This window comes from Antennarius striatus, chromosome 24 (genome assembly GCF_040054535.1).
Source record: "Antennarius striatus isolate MH-2024 chromosome 24, ASM4005453v1, whole genome shotgun sequence".
Lineage (NCBI taxonomy): Eukaryota > Metazoa > Chordata > Actinopteri > Lophiiformes > Antennariidae > Antennarius > Antennarius striatus.
Genome location: NC_090799.1, coordinates 1626467 through 1642563, shown reverse-complemented (window position 1 = coordinate 1642563; position 16097 = coordinate 1626467). Strand labels below are relative to the sequence as shown.

Here is a 16097-nt window from a genome sequence, read left to right as displayed (position 1 = left end):
TTCTCTTCGTGGCAGCAAGAAAACTAGCTTAACCTTTTTTTTTTGTAAAACGCTGTTAGCTAATATTAAAAACTGTTATTTAAACTACCTAACTCTTCCACATCAATTATTACCATTTATTATTCATTGTAAAGCCTGCGATAAACTATGAACAGCTTAAAATCTTACATAAAAACGAATTTCCCAGTTTGGTCCTCCAACAGTTTCGCAGTCTCGTGACGTAATCTCCTTATTTGGAACCGTTAATTAATTTCACCTGGCCCCTCATTGGTTGACTTTATACGGATGCAATACCAATTTAGACCGCGAGAACTAATGTTTACGGGCCGTTAAAGTCATGGGGGCGCTGTTTCACTTGTTCAGGAAAACTCAGTAAATTCCCACATCACTGAAGAAGTGTGACAATTCCAGATGTACTATACATACAGACATATACGTGTTATTACGGAAAATAAGGAATATTTACATTAATTTGGTAGTGATGGCTATTTTAGATAACTTTTCTTTATTATACTGATGGTCCAACTGACAATAAATTAAATTAATGAAAGTTTTGTCATCAATGATGTTGTCATTGACTAATTCTTTCACTCCAAATCAGAGTTTGTCAAAATATTGTATTCATTTATAGCTATTGAAGTGTTTCTTTAGAAGAAAAAAAAAGTCTAAATCACAATTGAAGAGCCCATCAGACTCTTGGGGACGTGGTTGATGAATGTTCCCTTTTAACAGAGACTAAATTATTGAAGTAGCTCATGTTTCCAGAAACCACATCTGAAAACCACCGTATTTAAAACAAGCCTGACTGACCAATACTGCCTCCTTTAATCTACTGCTGAACTGCTATGAAAAGTTACAAGGCCACCACATGATGGCCTGTCATTACTGGACAGGAAGTGAAGCGATTAGCAAAAGAACATCAGAAAAAAAGAAGACAGTTCGACAACATAAACATCTTTTGGTTGAAGTCACTCAATTCAAAAAACATACAGAAAAAGATTGCAGTTTAAATGCTTTTGTAACTGAGAAATTGGCAAGCATTCCCAACCAAAATTGTTTTAGATGATCAGAAGAATAATCAAGAGTGCCACTCAATCAATATGAAAGATTGTTTAATTGTGTTGGTGGCATTTCCGTCCATTTCATTACAATTCAGAGTGAGTGTATTTCTTATTATCAGGAGATGAGTGAACGGAGGTGTTTTCTTCCACCTTTTCTTTCATATTGGACTCCCCTGTGTGTGATTTCTCCATCTCTGCCCCCTGAAGACTTTCATGCATGTCCATGACTTTCAGGAAGTCATAGAACTCGACAGCAGGAGGCCAGATATCATTGCCCAACATTCCTACAAGAAAGGGACAGAGATGGATGAAGATTAATTATTCTTTATTTTATTTTTGACAGGACTGTATGAATTTGTTTTGGTTTGAGTTTGAGTCACTCAAAGTTGGTTTGAATGAATAAAACTCTCCCAAATTAGTAAATCCGGAAGCTAAAAGTTCTTCTGCCTCTCTAAAGCCAAAGGTTTCTGTTTTCCTGTGGAGAATGGATGGAATGTGTTGGCGGACGGTCCTTTGGTTCGGATACATACAGACAAGTCACAGCGAGACTGACTTCTTATGCAACACCAATGCCAACAGCAGGGTTCCAAAAGTCTGATGCTAATGGCTCCGGCAAACAGTCAGGGTTTAAAGCAACAATCATCAGTGTAATTTACCCATCTTTGAACATTCATTACACGTGCTGCTGTGTAACCCAAAGCCTCATACGTTCACATTCCTCTGACAGAATGGACACAAGTTTGAACCTGTCGTGGTTTCGTCAACAGGCCTGTCTGAGATCCAGCTGCCCTACATAATCTTCTTAAACTGGTGCCATATTTCCTTCAGCTATACATATATTAGCAATATATGTCAAGGTATATCCGTGGCTCAGTATAACAGGGCTGACATTATCAGATAGTTCCTGTTCTACATGACTGTAATCCCCCATAAATCTGTCATATCTATTGATGTAACATTCTATCTTTGTTCAGGTCTAACAGACGTAAGGCTCTACATGTTGACTTCTGCTTCCTTATTGTTCATTTTAAAGACTTAAAATGATTGAATGCACCACAGTGCAAAAGTCAGATTTAATTATGCTGTATAAGATTCATCCCCTCTTTTTTTTAATGCTGCAACATAAACTGAATATGCATCTCTGCAGATTCTGTGCTGACCGGAGTCATCCAGATGGAAAGGTAACCTTACAGCGTGATGGAAAGTCATCACTGCAGGCGATCACCACATCGCAGCATGCTAGCTGGCTGTCGCTGCAGACAGGAGCGTGATCGCCGCCGCGACCCCTTTCTCGGGACAGGATGACCTCTTCATTGTAATTACCTTGTGTAAATCCCAACATGCTTCCGTTGCTGCATGACTGGTTCACAGTGCAAATGGAATCTGAAAAATCAAGACACGGACCCCCCCCATGATTGTTTCTTACTAAAGATTACCTGCTGGTGATTCAGTCCCATCTTCGACCCTATGCAGCCACTGTAATACAGATGAGGCCACTATCGGGGTGTTGGGGGAATACTGATAGATTTCACTTCCATTGGGTAAATGGGTGAGGATCAGGGCAGGAAGTGGGGGCATGGAGCCGAGGTAAGACCCCAGGACTGACATACCAGCTGGAGTATGGCCACTGGAACACAGCAAAAAATATGAGAAACAATTCAAGACGGCAGTGTTGTTTTTGTCTTGGACGGAGTAATGAACAGATGTTCGTACAGGTGGATCCAACAGGCCAGGTATCGGTCCATTTGCTCCCCCCCCTCCTCCACCAGCTGTCTCATCTCCTCCACCAGAGCCTGGTTCTGCCTCAAGCCGATTTCATCCTCCTCCTCTCCTACAAAGAGGATGACAAGAGCTTTACCCAGCGACAGGAAGGAGGGCAGGTTTTCCACCGTCAGCTCAGGCTGCAGATGAAACAAAGAGGAAAGAAATTAATGGTACCAACGGTAACAAGCAATTGTGAGTTATAATAAATCCTATTATTGAACGCTCAATTAACAAATAACTACATGTAAAAAAAAACACTTTCTTACAGATCTTAATTAATTTTCTTTATGAAAGAACTTGCGCCTTTAACTGGACTTCAAATCACAACAAACAAGCATAACAGCGACACCAAGAGGAAGATGTCGGTATTGACAGGCTTTTCTTACAAAGTGAAATGAAAATAGTTTTCAGTTTCTCAACCCTGATTACTATACTCCAACTATTTGTCTTTACATCAACGGATGCTAGACAAAAGGAGCAGTCTCCAGCATCTTTCTAGAAATCTCTCCATTCAGTTTTACTCATTGCAAACATGAAGATGTGTTTTACGTCACCAGCGGATGCAGCAGCGCAGCGTTAATGTCTGAGAGCAGCTCATCAGCAGAGGTGGACACAGACAGGGTGGATGGACGAGAGTTTGTTCCCCAAGATGGAAACACAAACAATGCAGGAAGATCCAGAGAGTGCTCTGCTGCCCTGCACGGCAAACACACAATGTAAATATTCACTGAGGGTCACAAATGCAGCTGGTTTTAACCATTTACCCCAAAATAAACTAAAGAAAATAATTGATTTTTAGGAGAAGAACTCAAAGAGGACTTTTTGGGGACATCCTTGAAACAGGAACAATGAGGCAGAGCTTAATGCGGTTACCATTTCTTTGCCAGCTCGTCTGTCAGCAGTCCAGTCAGCGCCTCTCCTCTCAGTGACTTTGCTGCTTCAGTGAACAGTGATACACCTGTCAAGACAGAGAACACACCGTCATGTGATGTCACTGACAGAGGACAGTTGTCAGGACAGCACTTCATGCGTCCTCTAACATCACAAAAGATGAAGTCGGTGATGAGATGAAAAGAACAAAAGAGTTATAGAAGCTCTCTGTGAGGCTCCTTCAGTCATCAAACCCCACATTGATGTGAAAACAAAAGAGAAAAAACAGAAAATATACTGATGGTCCTACCTGTGTGTGATTTTGTCTTAAACAGCCCCACAACTCTGTTAGGGTTATGGAAAGCTAGTTCAGGGGAAGGCACCTCCTGAAGGAATGAAGATAATTCCTCTTGGGTCGACAGCAGCACAGGAGAAGGTTGGAGGTTCCTGTTTGATGGTCACATGAATGGGTTTTTACAAAACAACACAGAGCTACAACATTTCTAAAGTTTCCCCAATACTAATTTATGCCATCCTAATTAATGCCATCCTATTTCCTGTGTTTAATTTTACTCGTAACGACAATTTAAGGTCTTAAATCGTGTTGAGGTCAATTTCAGGCATATTTTAACTTCTCACAGGAGGATGAAGCGATGCAGCGCCATGGCATCCAGCATGCCTCTGTAGTGCTGGGCCGACTCCTGGGGACGCAGTAGCAGTACGGTAGGGAAGGCTGTGATTGGTTCAAAAGGGATGGGGATGGAGCTGCCTGTCTGAGCTGCACAAAGGTCGGTCCAGTCTTCACAATTGACCACACTCATTTGGACTTTATAATCTGCCAAAGACAAACACAAGGAACTATTTTTACACGTATAGAATCATCAATAAATCACTACGACATAGCTTTCTAATATTTGAGGTGGAGAAATTCCTAGTTTTCATGAACAAACCACATGGCAGGGTTAAATTTGTCTTATCTGTCTCTTAATTTATTGGTGTTTCCTGGTGTGTTTATATGAAACATCCTGAATAAAGAATTTACCTGCAAGTCGATCTGCAACTTCAATGTAGGACCTCATGAACGTCATGGAAACATCATCCCCTGGTGGTGAAAATAGAAACTACAATTAACTCCATTCATCTTTATTCTAATTATTGATTCTTTTGCCTCAACCCCTGCATAGACAATACAGTATGTTTCTTACATGTGACGTAGAAGAGCGCCACCGTGAGGCTGCTTCGAGCAACGATGCTGTGAAATTCGTCGGAGGTCATCTTGATGAGTGACTCCATGTCCAGCGTGTTGAGTCGGTTTTCAAAGACAGACGCGGAAATCTCATCGTCCAGCTTGTCTGGAAAACATATTATATGCTCACATTTTCTCCCTCCTTTCCTTCTGTTTTGGTTTAATTTATTCTTTTTATTTCCCATCAAACTTTTAATTACCAAGAAGTATCTCCTCCCTCTCAAAATTCAGATCGTCCTCCTCTTCAGACATCGTTTTTTCATCTTCCAACACAAAGAGCTCCACCATTTCATCAAGATTGCTCAAGGTCAAATACGTCACCTCTGAGTTCTGAGGACATGCAAGCACAAAAATGGTGAAACAGCTTGGTAACAACAATGTGTAATTACATTTTTTGTCTTTATATACGACTATCATACCATCTCAGGAAACCTGTAAGCTGCATTATATTCACTGAGGGTTTTTACTGAGGGGCTCTCCCTGAAAACACACACACACACAAACCACGAGACATAAATATTGATGTTTGTTGCAGATGAAGAATTAAAAAAGAATAATGAAGTCTACAGAACAATACGTTACAAGAACGGAGCACCTGTGAACGAGGACCAGCAGGGCGAGACCGCGGAGCTTCCAGGCCAGATCGGTGGCCGTGTCCAGGTCCAAGTGAGCAGTGTCAGGATGAGAGAAGAGGAAGACCTGGGGGGTCTGCTGGTAGGGGAACGGAGGGGGCTGGACCGATGAGGGGTCATCGTAAACTTCAGACTAGCAGTGGAGAAACAAGTAAAGACATTTACAAGTTAATGTTCTTTTATTTTTTTCCTGTTTTCATCTGGTGATACTTGTGCCGTCTGCTCTACTGACCACTAGTGGAGCCTCCATGAGCTGCAGGAAGGAGTGGAGGCTGAGGGTGGTCAGAGGTTTCATCATTAGGGTCATCTGGCAGTGTTTAGAGGCCACGGACACAGTTTGATCTCTACAGTGCAGGAACCAGACTCTGGACGAGTACGAGGCCTCATCGACGCTGAAAGAGCGACAGAAACAGGAAGTCGTCAGGTGAGATAGCGTTTAAGAATAAAAAGAGAAACAAACAAGGGAAAAACTTACCCTAGGTTCTTCAAAACTGGGCCTCCGGTTATGAGGATGAACTGGTATTTGGAGCCATAAACATACGCCGTCTCCATCAATGACCTGTGCTCTTTAGTAGGACAATCAGCAAAGGCAAAAAATTAATTTAACGACTCCTTAAATTCAATAGATACAATCTGCATCAGAATCAAACTAAACAATCTCAATTTCTCATCTTCAGCTTCTCTTCCATACCTTGTGTTCCAAGACTTTTGACGTAACCCAGCACGATGTCCTTATTCCCTCTGGCTGCTTTCTCCATGATCAGCAGGTCGGCATCAGTGTGGACGTATTTGACCTCTTCACGCAGAATGGCGCTGGAAATGGAAAAACTATCTATGAGGCGGTTCCTTCTGAATCCCACAGTTTAAACTATTTCAAAATAAAATACTCCAATTTTTAGACAAAAAATACAGTATATATAACGTGTATATATATAACGTATACCGTATAACAACATGGAAAAGTCTCCCAGGAGAAAAAAGAAACAGCAAAATGAACTTTACTTACAATAGAACTTCAGATATGATGGAGTTGACATCAAACACTGTGTCCAAGTCAAAATTCAAGAACTCTTTACCATCCCTGGAAGAAAGAGAGATTAATTAAGTCAAAGAGAGATTAAAGAAAGCAACTCACCTTTAAATTGCGCTCATCATTGGTTGCTCTTTCATTTCTCTACACTACCAACCGGAACAGAAAAGCTGTGTGCAGCATCTTCTTTTCTGAGCAGTATGCAGGAACCATCTCTTTATTGCAGTCGACCTGAGCAGAAACATCAAAAAGACGCATCCTACTAATTCTTGCTTCACATGGAGCATAAAGCTGTGTGAGGAAATATTGTTACCTTGCCAACCAGAACGCCAAAATCCTTCAGTGCGTCAGCAGATTTTTCCAACTCCATCAAGAAGAGAGAGATGGTCGGAGAGACTGGAGGCAACGAGTAGGAGGTTATTGGGTACAAATCACAAAATTCAACTATTAAACACTACTTGAAAAGTTTGAAATAGTTGAGATGTGGGGAAAATGTGTTCTGGGCAAAATACCTTGATGTTGAAAGAAGACAAACATCATCTTCCCAGAGTGTAATTTGTCGTGGAAGTCAGCAACAGTGTATTCGATGAGATCTGACATGTTCTCGGTGCATCGCCCAGAACCCATCCACAGCAGGAAAAATACAACAGAAATCCACATCATGGAGAACAGGCTCTGTTGTAGAGGAATAACCGAATAGATTCGTCCCAAATTTCATTCACATGTTCGACTGCATACCCTACATAGGCTTGTTGTAAGATATCCATGACCTTAGCTCTCTGTACATACACGCCACAAAAACTATTGATTTTTTTCTCCCACTCTGGCCTGCAGATGACCCTTTGAAGAGAAAGTCTGTTATTTTAAATACATAGTTGTCTTTATTTTAAAGAACTTAATCTCACAGTACCTTTGGACCCAAAAGTGTTTGTTCCCCTTGACAAACAAGAAACAAAATTCCTCTGATCAGTTTACTTTAGATGTATTCCCCATCCAAATTCTTTCATTTCAAACACTCAGGAATTGGGCAATCTTGAGGAGAAAAAAAACAAAACAAAACATACTTAACCCTTTAAAGACAAACATATCATCTGATCCACTCAGCCTTTCAGGATTTTTATACTTCCATATCATAACTTTAATTCCCCCCCACACACCTGAAAAACCTGATGTGTACAATCCAACGCATGTGTCTGCATTGTCCATGCGACAACATTTTGCCATAATTTAGCCATAATTATACAAATTAAAGCTCATCTATACAATCTTTTGTAATCTTCTTTACATTAGTCAAAAGGCTTCATTAGACCTTATTTTCCAAAAAAATTGTTTTTTCTGGCAATTATTTCATGGTTCAGGCTTTAAAGAGTTGAATAAAGGTATGTACTCAAGGATTTCTCAGGAAACTTTTAGATCACATCTTTGAAATAGGGCCATTTATTTAAAAAAACAAAGGTAACAACAATTTGATATATGGACGTTTCTGGGAATACTGTTGATTTGTTCATTTTTCTGAGGATGCAACATTTGTGATTGTCTCATTTGAAATACAGAGGTCAGTCACCAGCTCATCCTTATAAATGGGTATTTTGACATAACCAACTGGATGCAATGTGCAAAAATGTATTGTAATTGCACTGAAATGTATTACATGGAGAAGGATTTAGGTCACATCTAAACAATATTTGATAAGAATTCCGTAAAAAATTATAATGTGAAGTCAGAAACAATGTTTTACTATTTTTAAGTCAGGATACTTTAATCCTGGGATAGGCACCAGGGTCACCTGGAATGAATGAATGAATGGATTCTGACTTGATTCTGACTTTACTTTGTGAACCCTGACAAGTAATGACAAATATGACATGGACGTGTAAAACTTTACCTGTTGAGGTAGTTTGTGTGGTCACAGGTAGTTGGTTTGCAGCAGTTTGAAACAAGTCCCCTAGAAAAATACAAGAATAAAGCTTGAAACTTTCCTTAGGAATGTAAATACTGCTAAGCAGCTGTGCAGCGTGTTTGTCTCTTACCCACCGTCCACAGCAGCTGAGCAGCCCACACTAACATCTGTCAGCTCTGAACACAGATGTGGTTTAGGTACAAGCTGCCAGACGATGCTGACCCGCAACAAATTTTGACGTTCAGATGCTCAACGTATATATACGTAATATCCAGCGCGAGCTACTAAACTGAAGCACTTCCTGTTGTCATTTCAAAATAAAATACTCGGATGAATATTTGTTGCGACGTTTCTTGTATGTTTTCTACCATCTGGTCCCATGAATCAAATTCCATTATATAACCATTAGTTAATGTGAATACAACTATTTTTAAATCGTTTTATTTTTTCATTCCGAAATGTATTTGTTACGTCACGCGCCTACCCGTGTATAATTATTTTATTTTGAAGGTCTTGCTTCCGCAAAAACACGACTAACCTACCTTAAACAGGACGCCTCGAGTTCATTTTGAGCCAATAAGATAAGAAAGCTGTTTTAACCTGGATGACTGGCCAATCACAAGCGTATAGGGGGCGGGCATTGCAGCAGCTGACATCATCGTAAACCAATCGAGAGATAGCGATGTGGAGGCTGGGCAGTAAGAACAACCAATGACGTGAGTCAGACAGGAAAGTGGGCGTGGTGACGTCGTTCGTTTGTGTTCGTTAGCTAGGAAACTGAGTGGAATCTGTGGCTCCGCGGTCAGCTGTTTCCGCTGAAAATGAGCCTGTTCGGAGCCAAGATGGCGGACCCCGCTGCGCCAGTTTCTCTATAATCGAGCCCACGGGGGCGGGTCTAGAACTGCATCACAGCTGATCGGGAGGTTTTCCCCCCTTAAGTTGTTTTTGCAGAGAACAGCTTTGCAGAGATACATGAGGATCTGCCTCTTGTTTTCTTCCTCTTTTTCCTAATATTTTTTGAACTTTTTTTTTTTTTTTTTTACAAAATCGACTCAGTTACTTCTTCATCTCAACATCGGATTAAGACGCAGCGCATCACGATGATACTTCTCCTCAGAATAAACTGCTTTAATCGCAAATTTTCACCCTGTTTTTTGGTCATCCGCGCAGAATTAAGCGCAGATTTGACCCAATTTTAATGTTGTTGGGGTTGGTTTTTTTTTGCCTTCACAGCATCCCATGCGTTAGTACGAGCCGTCAGTGGAGATGTATTCGGAAGGAGAGGGGGTTAATTCCCATTTGTTTACCTCACTGAAGGAGTCCCATAGTGCAGCAATCTCCCCAACACTGGAGCTCAGTCTAACTACGGTCTACACAGTCTTGTACACTTTCTTATTTGTTTTCGTTTACCTGCAGCTTTGGCTTATTTTGCATTATGGACACAAGCGTTTCAGCTACCAGAGCGTGTTTTTGTTTCTGTGTCTGCTGTGGGCAGCCCTGAGGACGACCCTCTTCTCATTCTACTTTAAAAATGTGGTGCAGGCCAACCAGCTGCAGCCTCTGGCCTACTGGCTGCTCTACTGCTGCCCTGTTTGTCTGCAGTTCTTCACACTCTGTCTACTTAACCTCTACTTCACGCAGGTAGGTGTGACTGAGTGTCAGAGAGACGTTTGTGCAGTGTGTGTGTGTGTGCGTGTGTGTGTGTGTGTGTGTGTGTGTGTGTGTGTGTGACCTGATTTCACATAACAGCTGACAATGCAATTTTGTGTTCACAGTATTAATCTGATTTCATCTGTACTACACATTTGAGCCTATTTAAAGGCAAATGAAGCTGTTTTTTTAATTATTCTATTTAATTCTACTGATGCATTTGGGCTGTCTATTAATTTAAGGTCCTCATTTTCTGGTATCAGCGTCACCCAAAATTCTGTGGGTGCTCTCCAAGGATGATCGCCCAATGCGGCCACATTGGATTTGCAGTAAACACACACCAGATGTCATGTTAAAAAAGCTAAAACCAACTACATGTTCCAAACCTACAATTCCTGGGAGATTCGAGCAGCTCTGCTTGCCAGATAATGTTGGATAAAATTAGAGATGCAGCAAATCATGTTAAATAATGAGCTAAATAGATAAATAAATACATAGCAGGTTTAAAATTTGGGCTTTTATATGGTTTTCCCTCAAGCATATTTCTTTGTTTTCAAGCTGAGCTTAAGTAAACTTCCTGAATCAAACCTGACGTCCAACAAGCAAGAGTGTAGTCAGTATTCTTAAAAATAGATGACAAATTAGCACATTTCTCAAAATGTTAAGCATGTTTTGAAGACTGCACAAATGTGTAACTATTGTTGATGATCATAGAAAGTCATGGAATATCTATTGCCTTTGCAAAGTAGCATTGAACTCCTGATTCTGCTTGCAGAGGTCAATGATAAGCAGCGTTTTGGCCTCTGGTGCTCGACTGTAAATACTCTTGACTCCGGGGGGGCGACAGGTGTTCAGATCTCCCACTATAACCGCGTGTTGCGTGCCTTTTCCCAGTAATGTACTTTATTCAATTATCAGACTTAAACAAATGTCAGCAGCAAGTGGCACAAACCTTGTGAGCGCGATGTGTGTGGAACGTGGGAGGGGGCTGCGATGTGTTCGCCAGTTGTTTAACACATGTCGTCTTTAAATATCGATGTGTTCATGTCTCACACACAACTATCTTAATCACATGTATGTCTGTGGGCAGAAAGAAGGCTCTCCATCTGAATAGAGATTAGGTAATGGTTCCAATGGTGTTGCGACTGCTGAATAAACATTGGGGCCCATTACCTGATCTTTGGTCACTTGTATTTAAATAAACACTTTCCCAGCGACAACTCAGTGACCCCTCCATATCTGCAAAAGCAACCACGATGGGTTTGCTTTAGTTTGCTTCCTTTATTCAGTTGCAGGATGGAAGTAGGAGTGACAGCTTGTTTGCAGTGATTGGATACAAATCACAAGATTCTAATCTGATCTGGATGGAAGTAAATTTCCAGATGATCTGGTGATCCGGAGCGTTTGAGGTGATAGCAGTTAGAGAAAATTCTCTCCTCCTGCTCTAAGGAACATGAAATAATTGATGTAGACGAACAGAAATTACATTGTAGCTGAAAATGATTTGGTTTTGTGCTAAAAGTGACACAACTTTAAAAGTTGCTGATGCAGATCTTTAAGAAAACCTCCATTAGATGAACTTTCCTTGAACATAAAACTAGTAATGATACCAATGTGATTATAAATACTAGAGGGAGGACATCATTGTCAAGAATATTACGAAGGTCAAATTTGCACGAGGCTTTCAGGTGCAAACAGAGCCAGTTTTAAATATAAATTTCATGACACAGACACATCACAGGGGGAATCACTCGGAGTCGGCGCCGGTTCAGAATCTGGATGGTTTTGAAGAGTCGACCCACATAATGCAGATTTTTGCAAATTTGGAAGCATTAACCCACGCGGATGTTCTTCATTGACATGCAGCGAGCGTTTTATTTGAGTTTGCAGCTCATTAACCTGCACAGAACCTCATAAATGTTCAAGTACGGCAATAATCTGACTTAATATCATGCTGCCGTGACACGTCTGTCACCTGACACACGCATGTGTGGAAATACTTGTGTGTCTTCTGATGAGTCAGGCATTAGGCCTGACTCTTGACCAGTGTCTTACTTCCCCATTATTATGCCCTTATTTTTACGAGAGAATACTAAAGGTAGTCATCAAACCACAATACAGGCAAATCTCTGTGTGTCCTGGAAAAGAAAAATTTAATTTTAAGAAAGTTTAATTGAAAGAAAGTTAAATTTTCCTGGTGTTCCTTCAGCACAAACATAAAGTATGTTTAGCAGCAGTGCTCCTTTTGTTGGTTGCTTCATTTCGAGGTTACAGATTACCTCCCACTGGCCTATATTCTCACACAAAAGGCCGAGTGTTAAGGCTGAGGCTGTTGTGTGTTTGTGTGTGTGTGTGTGTCTGTGTAGGTGTCTGACTTGATAATGTTGAGCAATTTTCCCAGACCTCTTTGGCCTCACAACAAATCACACAACATCAGAAATGAATCATTATTTTCATTAATCAATCAGACGGAGTGGAGATGTAATGGAGTTTGCACCTTTGAACCTTAAAAAAAAAAAGGCTTTCCAGGAAGTGACCAGTGGGGGCCAGTGGCCCCGCGTTGGTAGGGTAGATTTGTGTGAGTTTACTGAGGGCACTGATAACATCGGGGGCAGCAGATACAGGAGGTATTTGAGAGACAGGAGGATGTGTGTTTGTGGTTTGATTCTCTCTGAGTGTTCAAATCTGTTCCTGCTTCTTTTTCCTTGTTTTTTTTTGGAGTTATACCCCAATTTTTTGAATCTAACGTTTCTGCTGTTTGCATCTTTTAAAATCTTATTTGTACAAATGTACAAATAAGATTTGTACATTTGTGAGATCTTCTTGTAAACACCACGAATGTTACAGGTCCAAATAATAATAAATTTACAACCCTGGCGCCGTCTAACTTTGACCTTGAGGCTAAAGCTGCTTTCTTTTCTGTTCATAATTATTTGAATTAACATTTGTACTCGGAATTGAGTCATTTGTTTGACACTTATTCACACAAAGTACAGAAACAATTAAAGCATTCATTCTTGTTTGTCCTTTCTGTTTATATTGTGTGTGTGTGTGTGTGTGTGTGTGTGTGTGTGTGTGTGTGTGTGTGTGTGTATGTGTGTGTACAGTACTAAAATCACACTTGTTATATAAAAGAATGCCATCCCCTTTCGTGTTCTCCACCCTGTGTCTTCACACACTGACATGTTATTAAATCTATTATATATCCTGTTAAGTTATAGAAATTGTGGAAGTGGAAATGTGTTATTTGTGCTTTACTGTAGACGTGATTCTATTTTTATATTTCTCAGGTGATGTTTAAGGCCAAAGCAAAGTATTCCCCTGAGCTCAACAAATACAAGTAAGTGCATCTTTCTTAGTTTTTTTTTTTGTGTGACTTTTTTTTTTTTTTGCCAAACATGCAATAATTTTTGTCTGCTCAGACAAATTTCAACTTGATGATCCTAACAATCGTTCTCCTCCACTGTGGGACTTAATGAGTCGTTCTCTATGAATAAAATCCCTCCTTCTTCCTCCCTCCAGGATTCCTCTGCGTTTGTTCTTCCTGTGTCTCAGCCTGTGTTTCCTGGTGGTGAATTTAACTTGTGCGTTGTTGGTTCAAGGAGCTCTGGAGCGCTCTGAGTCACCGAGGTTGGTTCTGATATAACAACGTCACGTTTCGCCCCCCACAGAACCGTAGTTTAACTCTTTGCATCCTCTCTAGCGATGGCGCTGTCAGACACGCGGTCCTGGCCCGAGTCCTGATCAACGACAGTCTGTTCGTCCTCTGCGCCGTCTCTCTGGCCGTCTGCATCTTCAAGATCGCAAAGATGTCGTCTGCTAGTGTTTACCTTGAATCCAAGGTAGGAGCGACACCGCGCATGTATAGAGGAGCTCTCCTTTAACCCGAAGTCCACTGTAGAAAGTAAGCTGACTCTCCCTCCAGGGTACGTCTGTGTGCCAAGCGACGGCCGTGGGAGCCGTGGTGATTCTTCTCTACACCTCCAGGGCCTGTTACAACCTGGTGGTGGTGTCGCTGTCGCCCCAGGACAGACCCACTCCCTTCAACTACGGCTGGTACAGCGTTTCTGATCAGGTGTGACCCAGTTCTAATCAGAAAATCAGCCCAGTTTCTAGAGGACAATCCATTTTAGGAGATTTGGGAATGCTTTGTGAGGTTAAGGGGCTTTATGTGGCTATAAATAACCAACATCCCTTTCTTTAAAGGAGTCTATCGTGTGTGTTTGTGTGTGTGTGTGTGTGTGTGTGTGTGTTACAGGCCGATGTGCGGGAAGTCAGCGGTGAAGCCTACGTTGTGTTCGGGATCATTCTGTTTTTTTGGGAGCTGCTTCCTACGAGCTTAGTGGTGATTTTCTTCAGAGTCCAAAAACCGAACCAAAATCTGGTGAGACTGAGATGCTCAAAAAGGGCAAACGCCTGCATTAAACTGAAACCTGAACTTTTCTTTTGCCCTTCAGGCCCCAGGAGGGATGATCAACAGCCACAGTTTCAGCTCCAGAGCGTATTTCTTCGACAACCCGCGGCGCTACGACAGCGACGACGACCTGTCCAGAAGCATCACCAGCAGGGCCGATCGGGCCAGGTGGGTGCGCCGGTTTTCACGTCAACCTCTGTAAAACTCCCATCCTGACCTTCATCTTCTCAACCCCCCCTTAGCCTCCTCTCCACCACGCCCCAGATGGGAGCGTCCACTTGGTACGGCTCCATCCAACGCAACGGGATCCTGACGGCGAGCATCCCCCCCGCCCTACAACAACAACAACAACCGGCGTCTTCCACCGCCCCGCTTCTGTTCGCCTACGGGAACATTCAGAGTCACCATCACCACCATCACAACTACTACTCCACCCCTCAGAACAACAACCACCACCACCACCATCATCATCATCACAGTAACGTCTACTCCACCCCACAGAACCATCACTGCGGGTCGCAGTTCTGCAGCCCGCAGAATTAATCTGGGTCCAGTTTAAAAGATGGGAGAAGAAAACTAGCAGTTCCACATTTCCTGAGTTTCTTTGTCGCGATCTTTTTTTCTCAGATGATTCATTTTTAAACCTCGGGATTAGGTTGGGCCTAAAAATCGGTCCATCAAATTATTCCATGGAAAAAAGTGATGGAAATGAGCGACTAACTGATGACTTGAGCGTCTTTAAAGTTCCTGGAATTCTGAGTCACTTCTTGCGGACCTGAAAGAAAACAATCGCTGACGTGTCGGTGAACATGTTAGCAGTTAATGCACCGAAAAGACCAAACTTGGTCAGAATATTTATAATTTCTTAAATTAACCGCGGAGCACATAATCATCTTCTTTCCCTCTTCCCCTTATAAATGTCCTCCAGTCTTTTGCATATGGTACAAACCATTCTGGTAGCGGTTAACGTAGCTAAAGTGGTTATTTTCCTGGCACTTATCAAACTACTTTGGGTTGTTCCTGCTTTTAATGGCCATACATGTGATGCAGTTCTTTTAAATCAAATAAAAAATGGGTAATTTAGGCCAAAAAGGAACAGTGGAGGATGCAGACCTGCTTGTCTGGCCTGAAATGACTCTGAAAATAAAAATATAGGGCATTTCATGGTGCTTCTTACTTTTGCGCCTCCCTGTGTGTGACAGAAATTTGCTGCTGTTTATTTTCCGTTTTTGCTTTTGCGTCCGAAAACCGAGAAAGCAAAAGCTCATCCGTCACAACCTCATCTTGTTTATTTCATCTTTTCGAAAAGGTCAACATAAATTCTGACGCCACAAACATGGATGGAATAAATGCATCAGCAAACACGAAAAGAAAGCCTGAATACCTTCTTGTTTTGTTTGACTCGTGTAAAATAAGCTTTTTTTTAAAAAAAATGCAAAATATCAATTAATCAAGTGTTCATAAATATTAATGCAAGCTGCTTACTGCCACAAAATAAGTGTGGAATTGTATATGTAGCCATCAAATGGA

The 16097-nt window shown here is 41.5% G+C and overlaps 2 protein-coding genes across 6 annotated transcripts; one reads left to right on the top strand and one right to left on the bottom strand.

The window, feature by feature from the left end:
* Positions 1 to 967: 967 nt before the first annotated feature.
* On the bottom strand, positions 968 to 8768 carry txndc16 (thioredoxin domain containing 16). 5 transcript variants are annotated; one of them, XM_068309075.1, is made up of 22 exons: positions 8638 to 8768; positions 8489 to 8548; positions 7514 to 7635; positions 7116 to 7278; positions 6917 to 6999; positions 6761 to 6834; positions 6580 to 6654; positions 6265 to 6386; positions 6049 to 6139; positions 5806 to 5965; positions 5537 to 5706; positions 5361 to 5421; positions 5142 to 5271; positions 4901 to 5047; positions 4738 to 4797; positions 4335 to 4530; positions 4006 to 4142; positions 3699 to 3783; positions 3380 to 3521; positions 2775 to 2962; positions 2498 to 2688; positions 968 to 1345 (listed from the first exon to the last, which is right to left on the bottom strand). In XM_068309075.1, the coding sequence occupies exons 4-22, from the start codon at positions 7264 to 7266 to the stop codon at positions 1146 to 1148; spliced, it is 2463 nt and encodes an 820-aa protein (XP_068165176.1). In that variant the 5' UTR covers positions 7267 to 7278; positions 7514 to 7635; positions 8489 to 8548; positions 8638 to 8768; the 3' UTR covers positions 968 to 1145. The 5 variants fall into 5 exon arrangements, with proteins under 5 accessions (XP_068165176.1, XP_068165177.1, XP_068165179.1 ...); XM_068309076.1 differs by having other exon boundaries at positions 7116 to 7635; positions 8634 to 8768; XM_068309078.1 differs by lacking the exon at positions 7514 to 7635 and having other exon boundaries at positions 8634 to 8768.
* A 658-nt stretch (positions 8769 to 9426) lies between these two features.
* On the top strand, positions 9427 to 15129 carry gpr137c (G protein-coupled receptor 137c). The gene is made up of 8 exons (XM_068309079.1): positions 9427 to 10144; positions 13444 to 13493; positions 13676 to 13783; positions 13857 to 13995; positions 14079 to 14228; positions 14412 to 14537; positions 14611 to 14735; positions 14810 to 15129. Exons 1-8 carry the CDS (start codon positions 9770 to 9772, stop codon positions 15108 to 15110), a joined length of 1374 nt encoding a protein of 457 aa, XP_068165180.1. The 5' UTR covers positions 9427 to 9769; the 3' UTR covers positions 15111 to 15129.
* Positions 15130 to 16097: the final 968 nt, after the last annotated feature.

Bases quoted from the DNA above. Each gene is read 5' to 3' on its own strand.
- txndc16 (XM_068309076.1), bottom strand. From the start codon at position 7,266: ATGATGTGGATTTCTGTTGTATTTTTCCTGCTGTGGATGGGTTCTGGG. The intron at 6,387-6,579 runs GTAAGTAAAGTT...TTCCATTTCCAG, and splicing joins ATCATATCTGAAGTTCTATT to CGCCATTCTGCGTGAAGAGG. The intron at 5,272-5,360 runs GTATGATAGTCG...GCATGTCCTCAG, and splicing joins CTTACAGGTTTCCTGAGATG to AACTCAGAGGTGACGTATTT.
- gpr137c (XM_068309079.1), top strand. From the start codon at position 9,770: ATGTATTCGGAAGGAGAGGGGGTTAATTCCCATTTGTTTACCTCACTG. The intron at 14,229-14,411 runs GTGTGACCCAGT...TGTGTGTTACAG, and splicing joins GGTACAGCGTTTCTGATCAG to GCCGATGTGCGGGAAGTCAG. The intron at 14,736-14,809 runs GTGGGTGCGCCG...ACCCCCCCTTAG, and splicing joins AGCAGGGCCGATCGGGCCAG to CCTCCTCTCCACCACGCCCC.